At 46.0% G+C, this 13,700-nt stretch overlaps 1 protein-coding gene across 8 annotated transcripts in view; it reads right to left on the bottom strand.

Moving 5' to 3' along the window:
- LOC131130024 (discs large homolog 1-like protein) overlaps positions 1-13,700 on the bottom strand; it is an 85,723-nt gene that overhangs the window by 66,621 nt on the left and 5,402 nt on the right. For 3 of the 8 annotated variants that reach the window (XM_058074058.1, XM_058074060.1, XM_058074063.1), the window contains one exon: positions 12,363-12,454. In XM_058074058.1, coding sequence (XP_057930041.1) covers positions 12,363-12,454 — 92 coding nt within the window. The other 5 variants (XM_058074059.1, XM_058074062.1, XM_058074064.1 and 2 more) reach the window with 3 other exon arrangements.

Below are 13,700 nucleotides of genomic sequence, written 5' to 3'. Positions count from 1 at the left end.
CGGGGCTGCATTACATACTCTGGCTGCAAGTAACATTTTTGATAGTGAATTAACCTATTGATTATTGAAAGAATTAATCACTTCCTGTTGCAAGATGTAGGCATTTGCAAATGAACAATAAGGTCATGATCATGATCACTGCAAGTTAAAGGGGAAATATTATGGAAAATTACTTGCACACATATGGTATATATGATATATTTCAGTCTATTTCAGTCTTGCCTGACCGTGATGTCACATAAGACCGCCCTCATACCGTGTTTCTTCGTCCATGACATGGCTCCCTGAGGGATGCTGCGCCATTGTCTTTTATCACAACCAAGTTGACTTCATGGAACCTCAATCATGTCAAAGCCAAAGCCAAAAGCTAAGCAGAGCTGCAGTGTTATTGGGTACACAGCTTGCCACACATCATTACATCGCCTTGCAGCCAAAGAACAAAGCCGATTAATTTTATTTACGCTGGAAACACCCCGTCTTTTGTGTGCTCTCAATATAACGCCGGACTGGCAATGATAACTGTTAATAAAAGATGGATCAATTCAAACTCTCTGTGGCTGAACTATGAATAAGAAAAATGTACAATAAGTATTCAAAAATGATCTGCAGTCACCAGCTCATATGAACACCACCACCAGTTAGAGATGGGCGTTCAATATTTCTCCCAAGGATACTTCAACATGATCATGGAAGGACAGAGGACTGAACCTGCAACCTTCAAGTTGGAAGACGACCACTTTACCACCTGATGTATGCAACCAATTACCCATGATGAACCATGGATTACTGTATACAGTACATAGTAACATGATAGCAGTCAGTGCCATGAGCCTCAATTGTACTCTGTAGCAGATAGCAGAAGGAACTTCATCTTTTCCAACACAAAATACTGCAATACATTATCTGCTCTCTATTGGTTATTCATCATGTTGTGACAGATAAAACGCAGTTCCTACTACCAAGAACTCCCAAACTTACCACAAGTGAAACCTTTCTATGGGAGCACCATTGAATGACACCAAAAGTTAGCAGAAGTTAAAAGCAAAAAGTTAACACATACTCTTATGTACAAGATGATATATGATCACTCGGATTCTGTGGATCAGTACATGAACTTTGCATTTGTTTGTTCATTGACCGATTCACACAGACAATAAAGACTAATATCAGTCTAAGAGGTTTGGACTGCAGTAATCTTTTAACTGGCTATAGCAATGGTCTTGTCGACTATGTTGTCTTAGACAGACTGGTTTATTTCCCAATCTCCAGTCCAGACAAATATGTCATCACTGTACAGCCTGTTCAGCCTATTGCTCTGCCTGCTGACTCCTTTAGTTTGATATGATTTATTGTCTGGGTGAGCTGATGTGTTTTATTTGTACATTACTTCTTTGGACAGTTGAGTGCCACTCACATTTGTAAAATTCAGCCTGCAGACAGATATAAAAATAACAATACTCCATCACAATGTTTGAACATTTACCTTTACTTTAACTTTAAAGTACAAGAGATTCTTATGTGTCTTTTTGATAACTTTTACCAATCCCTCACATACTTCATAAAGTCAGTTAAGTTTCTCTGTCCAGTACTGAAATAAACATGCACATGCACACTCACACACACACACACAACTTTCAACCTACCTTGCATCCAAACATCAGAGATATGGTGTTGTTGGTGCATGCTACTTTGCAGTGGCACAACATGTGGCTAACGTTAGCTAGCTAGTCCTGCGCTGGGGGGGCATCCTCGCCTGCACTCACACATTCAACATAGACACAGGCATACAGTCGCACTCACAAACATACACAAACGCACATGCATGACTTCTTGAAGCCATGCTCCATCCTGCCCCACAATCCACCGCCCTGCCCCCCCACCGCCTGAGTGTGGTCCTCAGCTATGGCAGGCCAGCATCCTCTCCCTCTCGCTCGTTCTCATCTTCACCATAATCTTCATCAGCATAATCCTCAAAGATTGTTAGGAGGCATGGAGAAACATGGCCAATCTACTTCACTGTATGGCTTTAAAAAAATGTCAGCACGTGTGTGTGCTGTTGTTGTCAGCATTTGTGTGTGTGTGTGCATAAGTCCTTGTATGCAAGTGTCAGTATAGATGTGGTCTCTCTTGTCCTTCTTTGCAGCAGCTGTCCCAGTCATCCATCTCCTCTCTCACTATCTGAATGTTTGCCTCTGTCGTTGTATGGCTATGCTCCTCTCTCTCTCTCCCCCTCGATTTTCTCCTCTCTCCCCTGTGTGACTGTCTCTCCCACTCTCTCTCTTTCGCTCTCTCTTCCCCGTGTTCTATGCTTCACTGCCTCTCTTGGCCCGCCTCTCAACTGCAATATCAATGAGGGGCAGAAAGAATCCGACCTGCATAGAGAGACATGAGGAAATGAATTAAATGTCTCTAATACCATATCTTGCCTCCTCTCAACTTTTCTTCCCCTCTGCGAGTGGCAGCAATGTTCTGCATCCTTTGACCTGAATGGTCATCATGTTCAAGGAGAAGAGAAGAGATGTGTAAAGTATTAAAAAGTTAATGAGAAAGACTCTCAATGGCCGAGACACGTCCTTCCAGTAGATAAATATAATTAAAAATTGAATCATGTTATTTAATGCTTGAGCATTACCGAGTGCAGTGCTTGAGTTGAGTGTCAGGGTTGGGGGGGGCGCTTTGAGAGGCAGGGGGGAACTATGCTACAGTATACATGTATACCAGGGGTCTTCAATTAAAATTGAGTAAGGTACGGACTGACGCAATTTTTTATTTTCAAAACGTTATTTTGCCTTAAATTGCACCAAACTGACAAGCTCAAATGAATATCAAATTTAATTACTGATGCCTGATGTAATTACACACGCAAACTGCCGCTGTGATTGGTCCGCAAGCATGACCATATGCTATTATTATATTTCTCATTCACTTAATTGGTTTCGGGTCCGTAAGGAGCTATCACTAGGTCCAGTTCTGGACTGAGGTCTGCCATTTGGTCATGGCTGGTGTATACCATACCATACTCAAATTTAATTCTCTTTATTCATACTTGAATAATGTCAGTGCCAGCAACTCACATTTTAATGTATTTTTTGTAACAAAAAAATTAAAATAGATGCATGCTTATGAAAAGCATACAGCTGATGCAAAAGCATCCACAAGACTTGGCTGGTAATGTGTAAATATGCCATTGATGGTTGTTTTCCTGCACAGATACAGGCTGCAAATACAAGACCAGAGAGTCGATGTTCAGAAAATGATGCAGGTGGACAAGTCAAATGAATAATGCAAAGACATGAAAGCAGTAGGGAGTGTATGTTCCTCTTCTTACACTATAAGCCTACTTAAAAAGAGGTGTAAATACGATGTCTCGTGCCTTCACAGGAAACTGGAGCGTTTCAATTTACTGGCATGACGATAATGTCTTAGAAAAGTCTTAGAGATGAGTTTTATCTTATTTGATTGGCAATGAGCAGCTGGCTCACGCTCATGCATCACACACAAGTGAATACACCTGCTATTGCCAAAGGCGCTCTGGCTCATAACATTATGATAACATTAATTATAACATTAAGCATAGTTATAATTAATATTATGGCTGACTAAAGAAGAGGGTTGAGGAAAAAGTAAGAAGGGAAACAAATTAAAAGGGGAAGAGTGACAGAGAGAATGCAACCTCATGTGCCTTGCAGGCATGCACTACATGTTAACATTTGTAGGTCAGCCAGCACGGAAATAACTATGCAGTGTGCATGTGTGTGTGAGTGTGTGCATGGCTGTGTGTGTGTGTTTGAGTGTCTAATAAAACCATCCAATGAAAAAAAACTTCATACCTCACATCCATGGACATAATTACTAGTTTTGTTCATTTTTCATGAGCATATTTTTTTTAATTTGGCTCCTACTGTGAAGCAGAACATGCTTCTTTTGTATATTGAAAATGTTATTGAAAAAATACATATGACATAAAACACAACATTATGCCTACTTTTTATACATTCTGTACATACAGCCCATCAACACCTTTTAATACACTATTTTACAATTGTCACTTGTGTAAATATATTTACATTGTAATTACAGTATGCAAATCTAATATCATAGAATATAATATCATATATATATTATCCATCCACCAATTTTCTATGCTGCTTACCCTCACTAGGGTCGCAGGGCATGCATTGTGCTTTAATATCATGTATTTATTAATTATTACCAACTTCAACTAAATGAGACATGAATTTTGTAAATAAATCGCAACGTATTTCGGGAGGAAAAATTAATATTTTTTTAAGACACAAATGCTGAATCCCAAATATGCAAAGATAAGCAAAGTTTCACGTATATTAAACGGGATGACTGCATGAGGAAGGATCTTGCATGTTGTGCTTGTGTGTGTGCACGCTTGTTTTATGTGTTAATGTTTTTCAAACTTAATGTATTTGCTAATAAGTAATTACTAAAACCAACTGTACCAAAAATACATGAAGGTACATTACAATGAATGAGTCTTGACACCTAGCAATTGTGGTATCTGACCAACAACAGGCAGGGTCATCCCAACATCTACAGACTTACTCCAATTCTTCACAACACGTCCAGAATCCTTAGTGATCACAGGAACTTTCTTGGTTCGGAAATATAGTCCTGCTACAGATAGAAAGTTGTGTGCTCAGCAATCTTAAAGCTGATTGGTAGATTCTCTCCTGTCCTCGCTGTCAGTATGCCCATGCCCATGCCCGCGGTTAGAATGCAAGGCGCCAGTTTGGAAGAGTCTTGAAGAGTCTCACGCTCATTTTTTTTCCCCTCATCTCTTTGTCTGTCCCAAAATAGCTCCACGTCAGTAAAGTCCATAAGCAGCCTATAGTAAGCTTCTTATGAGAGATTCTTGCTCTCTTGGAGCACGAGAGGCCAACAATAACCATCAACACACTGATAAATTAAAAGTTTCTAGGAAAATACTATTGATAAGACACAGTAGAGAATATTAGTATTAAATCAGAATGCAAAAATCAACATAGGACAACTACAAATTAGTTAAACTCACAGTGCATAGTTATGTACACATACAGATTTGAAAAACTTACCAACAACAAATGAGACAAACTGAGACGGGTTAAAGATGATGATGGGCGGAATAATTTAATCAAGCAGATTAAGAGCACATGTATTTAAATATCGCAGCAGTAATCTATCAGACTTAATCTAAGTGAACACCTTCTGTTTTTAATCCATTATCTTGATGAGATAAATGTCATTATCTCGATGAAACCTCACAATCTATTTGAATGATTGCCAACATGGTGTGTGAATGTGTGTGTAGATGTGTATGTGAATGTGTTGTTAGTTTATCTGAACTTCAAGATAATGCTGCAAAACATCTACCCACCCATCCATGTTATACCACTGTCCAGTGCAGCTCTAGGGTGTGTTGGAGCAACTGGACTGGTCGCTAGTAAATCACAGTGCACATATAAAGACTTAAAACCATTCACAGTCACTGAGTGGGGACCGAACCCACACTGCCTGCACAGACGTCAGACAGTCAACACCAACACCATTGGTGAAACAACAGTGATAAAAACAACCACACGAATGTTCTATTTAATTTGCATTGCCGTATGTTCAAGTAAATGCATTGTTCTTACTATTGTTTTTACTACTGGCGAGGGCGTACAGAGAATTACATGTTGTATTCTGTCATTGTCATCCTACTCCACTTCAACCCAGGTTTTTTTTTTTTTTTTTTTTTTTTTTTTTTTTTTTTTGTCCCGTCCAGCCATTGGGGCAGATAGTATTGTTGATCTAAATGCCCTTACATGCTAGACAGATTTGCTCTGTGTCAGGAAAGGTGTTGGCTACAACTTCCCTGTACCATGAAATTTTATTTGCCGTTATTTGATGTCTTTGTTATGCCATTTGGGACGACCGGACCGGAGCAAGAAGAAGAACAGAAAAGAAGAAGAGAGAAGAGAAAGGTGGGGTCGGGGGGGGGGGGGGGGGCAGTAGAGGGAGAGACAAAAACAGCAGCAACAAGAATTCCCAAAACAACAACAGTGACAAACAGAACAGTTAAATGTCAATGATGGCTAAGGGTCACACTGGAGATGATATCAGTGGAATGAAACAGTCCAACTTACCAATAGCAATAGTAACAATGAGGACATGACCCATGATAGTAAACACAATTGCAACCATACAGTTACAGTAATTAAAATCTCATTGCTTGACATCATTATTACTGTAATAATAGCATACCAATACTATATAAACATCAGGGATAAGAGAGTAGATTGTATAGAGAAGCACCCATGTGCTGTGAGTGCCCATATGGAGGTGTGTTGTGTATGTGAATGCGAGTGTGTGAATGTGTAATTGTCACTGAGAATGACAAAAGGAGAGAGACTGCCTTCTACCACCCAGCAAACCCCGCCCCGCGCAGCCAGGTCAAGCCCCCACCGCCAGAGATCCTCCGGCCCCGTGGGTGTGGGCAAAGCCAGGGCCGACTCCCCAAGACCCGCCCCCGAAGCAACTCCCCGAAGAGACCAGCAAGAGGCCATGGAGGAGCAATCCCAACCGGCAACAGGGCGCCAGCAGGCCGGAGGAGAGCCGCACCCCCGAGACCAGCGGGAGACCATACCCTACTAGGGCAGAAGGGCATCGAAGGCCACACACCCGTGGGCACAGGGGCGCCCCTGCCGGCCGGAAGGGAGCCCGTCCACGGCCGGAGGCACCGCCTCCCGCCTCCCACACACCCCCAGGAAGCAGAACCCGGCCCGCCCCAGGTAACCCCAGGCCCGACCACCGACATAGGACCGCCCCGGCCAGGACAGAAGAGGCCCGGGCACACTGCCCCATGGAGGACCGGGCGGTTGAGATGGAACACCCTACGCCAGACCCCCGCAGAGCCCCCCCCCCCGTATATCTACATGGCCATATACCCACATACACATCCACACATATACATATATATATACATATATATATAATTATAATAAAACTAATCATTAATTATCTAAGTATTTAAAACAATAAATACATAAAATAAACTCAGACACATGCACACCCCATCCACTCAGTACACACACATGCTGTGGACGTCCCCGGGTGGGGCGTCCGGGGCATCACAGGGTGGGGGACCCAGGGGTCCCAGACCCACAACCAGGCCCCGAGCCCAGGGAGGTACGGACCGCCAAGGCATAGCACCCCCAGACTCCCCTCGACCACGGCATCAGGGCTACTGCAGTGTGGCAGACAAAGGAGCGGGCGAGGGGAGGAGGCCCGCACATGAGCAAGCGGAGGGGGCGAGCAGGCGAGTGGTGAGGCGCTCCACTGCGCCGGCCGACATCCACCGGGCAGCTCACCCCCGTGAGGGAGAGCCATAGCTCCAAGTCACGGGGAGGCCACGCACCAGAGCCGAGGAGTTAAGACCAGCGCAAGGCCCCCGAAGGACCCCACCATCCACCGGGAGGGCCAGCCCCCCCCGCCCCCAGAACCAGCAGCGCTCCGCCCACGTACCGGAGAACCATCCCCGACGAGCCCTAAGGCAAGACTGGGGATGGGCAAAGACAGGGACAGCGATGCGGCAGAGCATAGGACCAGTGGCAGCAGACACCCAAACGCCCGAAAGAGCACCGCCCCCCCAGCAGGCCCCACCCCGAGGAGCATGCTCCCCATCCCCACACGCCACCCCGGCCCCCGTACCCACGAGCAGGATCAGGTCCCCTCCCAACACACAGCCCGGTCCCCGCAGCAGCCACCACAGCGCAACAACCCCAAGCCACCACCGTAGACTTCAGGCCACCAGCAGCGCGGACCCCACTGCCTGGAGGCCGGTGAACGCCCCCCCAAGGGCACGTTTGCGCCCGCGACCCAGGACAGATCCAGGGAGGTAGCGCCAACCATGACACCAGGGCAAGCCCCGGCGTCAGCTGGTTCCAGCGGGACCCCCAGGAAGGCCAGGCAGACCAGACCAAAATATCCTGCAGCCCAGGGCACCCCGAGCGAGCCGCCAAGCCCCAGCAGCCAGCGGGCCAATCGCGGGGGTAGGCAGTAGGCTCTCCGGTCCAGCCCGCTACACCTGTGTGTGTGAAGATGGTATTGTGTAGATAGTGCAATTAAAAATAGGCCTGTCCCATAGGGCTGACCTATGTGTGTGGTGTATGTGTATGTGTGTGTGTGTGTGTGGAAGGAAGCTGAGCAAAGGTGGGTCCCCTGCCTGCCCAGACCCCCCCCAGAACTGAGTGTCTAAGGTGCGGTTAAAATTGAAGGGTGACCAGCCAGAGGAATGCCGAGGACAAAAGGGCATCCGCAAGGAAACCCTTCGCCCCCGGCAAAACCAGTTGCAGGCCACCCCCCAAAGTCCTACATGTATGTGAGGTGGTGCAGTGCAGCAGGGAGGATCGGGGCCCCACACACGCCCACCCCGCACTACCGGCCAACCGAGCCGGGCAAGCCAGCCGCCCGGAGCAAGCCCTGGGCCACAGGACCAACCACGGGCCCCACCCAGCCCATCGTGGCGGCCAGTCCGGCCTGCCAGCTCCCCCCCGGAGGGCCCCACCAGAGATTGAGCCAGCTATGCCACCCCCGGACCACCAGGAGCCGCGGACAAACCACACGCCCCGAGGCTGCTCCTACAACCACCAGAACAGCAGGAACCGCGCCCCGGCAACACATCCGTCACCATGGCAGCCCAGGGAGTGACACCACAGAGACCGCAGGAGAACCGGGACCCGCATGGGGAAGAGCCCAACCCCACCCCCCGGGCTCGTGAGCCAAGAGTGCCAGGGCGGGACAGAGACACACACACCAGGCAGCAGAGCCCACCAGGCAGACGATACCCCAACAGCCGCAAAAAGTGAATGCCCCCCCCAGTCCCACCCTCCACCACAGCGCCGACCCGTCTCCACCACATCCCCCATCCACCCACGGACCCGCCAAGTAGGACACCCCGGAGGCGGGAAGACCGCCACCAGACCGGAGACAGAAGGGGCCAACCAGACACCGGCAAATAGCAGGGGCCGCCCGTGAGCCACCGGCCAGCCCCACCCCCCAACCCTTGGTCGAGGCCCCCCCACGACCCAGAGCCCACCACCCCGCCCCCCAAGCAAGCCCCCCGCTAATCCCGGCCCACGCCGCGCAGAGCACCACCCCCACCGCTATCCGCCCCGCTACCCACGCACCCACAGCCAGCCCCCCACCCGCCCGCCCCACATCCACCACAACCCAGCCATCCCTCCACCGAAGGGAGGGAAGCAGGTAATGCCCCACCCCAGCACCGCACCTCCCCACCCAGAGCCCAAGCTGCACAAACGAGACCCCCCCTCCCGTATGAGCTTACCAGGCGCCCCACCCGGGGCCATACACCTACCATACACAAAAATTAAAATTGAGAATAAAAATAATAAAAAAAAATATAATAATAAATAAATAAATAAATAAATAAAAATAAAGTCAAGTAATTGATAATAATAATAATAATAGTAACCATAATAATAATAGTAGTAATAATAATAATAATAATAATAACAATAATAATAATAATAACAATAATAGTAATAACAATAATAGTAATAATAATAATATTTATTGATAGTTATGTATGTATAATAATGATACTACTATTGATACTTAGTATATAATAATTTATATAAAATATATTTTCTAATAATTTAGATCTTTTAACTATTTTAGATATGATAATAATAAATATATACATGCATACCTACACACACACATATATAGCCATGTACATACCTAAGAGGGAAGGCTCTGCAAGGGCAGCGGGGTATAACCACCCGTGCCCACACCAAGGGCAGGGCCAAAGCCTCCCATGCCCACACCCCACGGTCCCACACAGTAGCCAGGCCAGAGCACCCAGGGCAAACCCGGCCCACCCCCAGGGGCGAGGGAGGCCGCGGAGGAACCAGCACCACCGGACGCACACAGGCCCCCCCCAGCAGCAGCAGGCGCCCACCACCCACAGGATGCGGCTCCCCGTCTACCCACCACCCCGAGGGACGGCCTGCACCACCCCCGGGACGACCACCACCACCCCACCCACGCCCCATCCCCAGATCCGGACAGCCCCCCACCAACCCCCACCTGAACCTCCAGGGGGTCAGCCCAGCAGGAAGGGACAGAGATACACGGCACCCACCCGCTCACCCCCCAGACGCCAGGGCAACCCGGCGACCAAGACCACGCCCCAAGCCAGAGGAACGAGACCGCCAGGGGCAGAGACAGGCACACTCAGCCCTTCGAGAATTACAAAAAGAGATTAATTTAAGAGATTAATTATTGGAGCCCATATAGATTGAAATTCTGACAGTTGTTCTTTGGATTCAGCAGACATTCTCTCAATTGCTATATGATCTAACAGAAGATTTTTGTAAGAGGCTATGTTCAGTTTTTTTCTGGATTTCCAATTGATAAGAATGGTTTTCTTGGCAATGCTTAACGCTGTGATGAGGAGTTGTGTGTGATTTGTTTCTACGTTGACTGTAGAAAGATCACCCAACAAGCATAATACAGGTGAGGAAGGAATAGAGGTCCCAAGTGCCAAAGAAAGGTCCTCGCACACTGCTTGCCAGAAATTACTAATGGGGGCACATGCCCACATGGAGTGTAAATAATCATCTACTACATGATCTGGGCAGTATACACAGATGTTGGAGTCGGTTAGACCCATTTTAAACATTCTCTGCCCTGTGTAGTGTACTCTATGAATGGTTTTGAACTGAACCAACTGTAGGTTGGGATTTTTTATTAAACGGAACGAATTAAGGCATATTTGCTTCCAGAACTCCGGGTCACAGCTTGTAGATAAATCTAGGCTCCATTTGGAGACTGGGACCCCAACGGTGTTGTCACACTTTGACAAAAGAATGTACAACTTGGATAATGTTTGGGGAGCGGATATGTTTAAGAATTGGTCAATGGTGGGATAGCTTTCCCAAGATATGTTACGAAACCTAGCTCTAATTATGGATTTAATTTGTGAGTATTCAAGAAATGTATTCTGGCTTAACCCATACTGTGTAACAAGGTAAGTGAATGACACAAACTTTCCCCCCCTTATGATATTTTCCAAGCAACTTATTCCTTTGTCATGCCATGTTGTAGAATCCAAGGGTTTTTTTTTAAGCAATATATCCGGGTTATTCCAGATCGGAGTGTACTGGCAAGGATTGAGCGAGGACCTGGTTATTTTTAAAAATTCCCACCAAGCTGTCAGAGTGGTTTTAATATTTATGCTTTTAAAACAATCGTGTTTCCTAAGGATTTGACTTATGAAAGGTAAGTTAAAGATGGGGATTTCTTGGCTAAATGATTGTTCAATGTCTAGCCATAACTGATCCAAGGGGTTAGGTTTTATCCATTTTAAGATATACTGTAGCCTATTTGCCAGAAAGTAATTGGAGAAATTTGGCAGTTCTAAGCCCCCACATTCTTTAGATTTTTGTAATGTTTTTAGGCTTATTCGTGCTGGCTTATTTTTCCAAAGAAATTTATTTATATATGAGTCTAATGACTTAAACCAAGTTATAGATGGTTTGGTTGGGATCATAGAGAACAGATAATTGATCCTTGGTAATATCATCATTTTCACAGTGGACACTCTGCCCATAAGAGAGATCGGCAAAGTTCTCCAACGTTCAAGATCATCCTCAATCGATTTCAACAGTGGGGTATAATTCAAGCTGATCAGGTCTGACAGATTGGAGGAAATGTTGATGCCCAAATACCTGATATTCCCTGAACGCAGTGGTATAGAGGGGGTGCTCTGGAAAACGAAATTAATGGGCAATACTATGGATTTAGACCAGTTAATAGAGTAGTCCGAGAAGGTGCTAAAGTTATTGATGAGTGTGATAGCTTGGTGAAGTGAGAAGTGTGAGTTTTTTAGGAAGAGTAACACATCATCAGCATAAAGGCTTATCTTATGATGAACATTTGTTGTCTGGATACCTTTAATCCCAGACCCAGGTTTGTGTTTAAATCAGTGCTCAGTGTGTACCAGAGGACAATAACAAAATCCATCACCATACAGCAGCTCTTGTAACAATATCAACAACACATCTTTCCCACTTCTGAGCTGCCTCTCCACCCTCAAAAATCAGCATGTAAAACACATACAGAAAAACAGAGGATCTACAAAGTCACCGACATGATGATCTTTCAAACCTAAAAACACACTGTTCTTTGGAACAACCACCACAGCTACACAAACAGCATGTTTCCTAGAACAAAGCACTTGTCCAAAGCTCACTTCTCAGCTAAAGTGCAGCAAATCTTTTCTTGATAACATACAGTACTATTTGAAATCTGTTTTTCTCTTAAACCAATGAACCAGAGCATCTTACCTTGACTCCTGGGCTCGGAGCAGCACTGGGACTGGCTGGACCAGGACTAGAGGGAGAGGAGGTGACTTGTAGTGGCCCGGGACTGGTTACACCAGGAAGACAAATTGTAAAAAAAAGGTGGATATAAGAAATGAATGGATGTATAATGTTCATAATTAATATTTTCATATATTTCATATGAATGTACAGTGGGGCAAAAAAGTATTTAGTCAGCCACCAATTGTGCAAGTTCTCCCACTTAAAAAGATGAGAGAGGCCTGTAATTTTCATCATAGGTACGCTTCAACTATGAGAGACAAAATGAGAAAAAAAAATCCAGATAATCACATTGTTTGATTTTTAAAGAATTTATTTGCAAATCATGGTGGAAAATAAGTATTTGGTCACCTACAAACAAGCAAGATTTGTGGCTCTCACAGACCTGTAAGTTCTTCTTTAAGAAGCTCCTCTGTCCTCCACTCGTTACCTGTATTGATGGCACCTGTTTGAACTGGTTATCAGTATAAAAGACACCTGTCCACAACCTCAGACAGTCACACTCCAAACTCCACTATGGCCAAGACCAAAGAGCTGTCAAAGGACATCAGAAACAAAATTGTAGACCTGCACCAGGCTGGGAAGACTGAATCTGCAATAGTTAAGCAGCTTGGTGTGAAGAAATCAACTGTGGGAGCAATTGTGAGAAAATGGAAGACCTACAAGACCACCGATAATCTCCCTCGATCTGGGGCTCCACGCAAGATCTCACCCCGTGGGGTCAAAATGATAACAAGAACGGTGAGCAAAAATCCCAGAACCACACGGGGGGACCTAGTGAAAGACCTGCAGAGAGCTGGGACCATATTAACGAAGGCTACCATAAGTAACACACTCCGCCGCCAGGGACTCAAATCCTGCAGTGCCAGACGTGTCCCCCTGCTGAAGCCAGTACATGTCCAAGCCCGTCTGAAGTTTGCTAGAGAGCATTTGGATGATCCAGAAGAGGATTGGGAGAATGTAATATGGTCAGATGAAACCAAAATAGAACTTTTTGGTATCAACTCAACTCGTCGTGTTTGGAGGAGAAAGAATGCTGAGTTGCATCCAAACAACACCACACCTACTGTGAAGCATGGGGGTGGAAACATCATGCTCTGGGGCTGTTTTTCTGCAAAGGGACCAGGACAACTGATCCGTGTAAATGGGAGAATGAATGGGGCCATGTATCGTGAGATTCTGAATGAAAACCTTCTTCCATCAGCAAGGGCACTGAAGATGAAACGTGGCTGGGTCTTTCAGCATGACAACGATCCCAAACACACCGCCCGGGCAACGAAGGAGTGGCTTCATAAGAAGCAT

This window comes from Doryrhamphus excisus, chromosome 5, assembly GCF_030265055.1.
Source record: "Doryrhamphus excisus isolate RoL2022-K1 chromosome 5, RoL_Dexc_1.0, whole genome shotgun sequence".
Classification (NCBI taxonomy): Eukaryota; Metazoa; Chordata; class Actinopteri; order Syngnathiformes; family Syngnathidae; genus Doryrhamphus; species Doryrhamphus excisus.
Note: the sequence above shows the minus strand (reverse complement) of the source record. Positions and strands in the feature narration are given on the sequence as shown.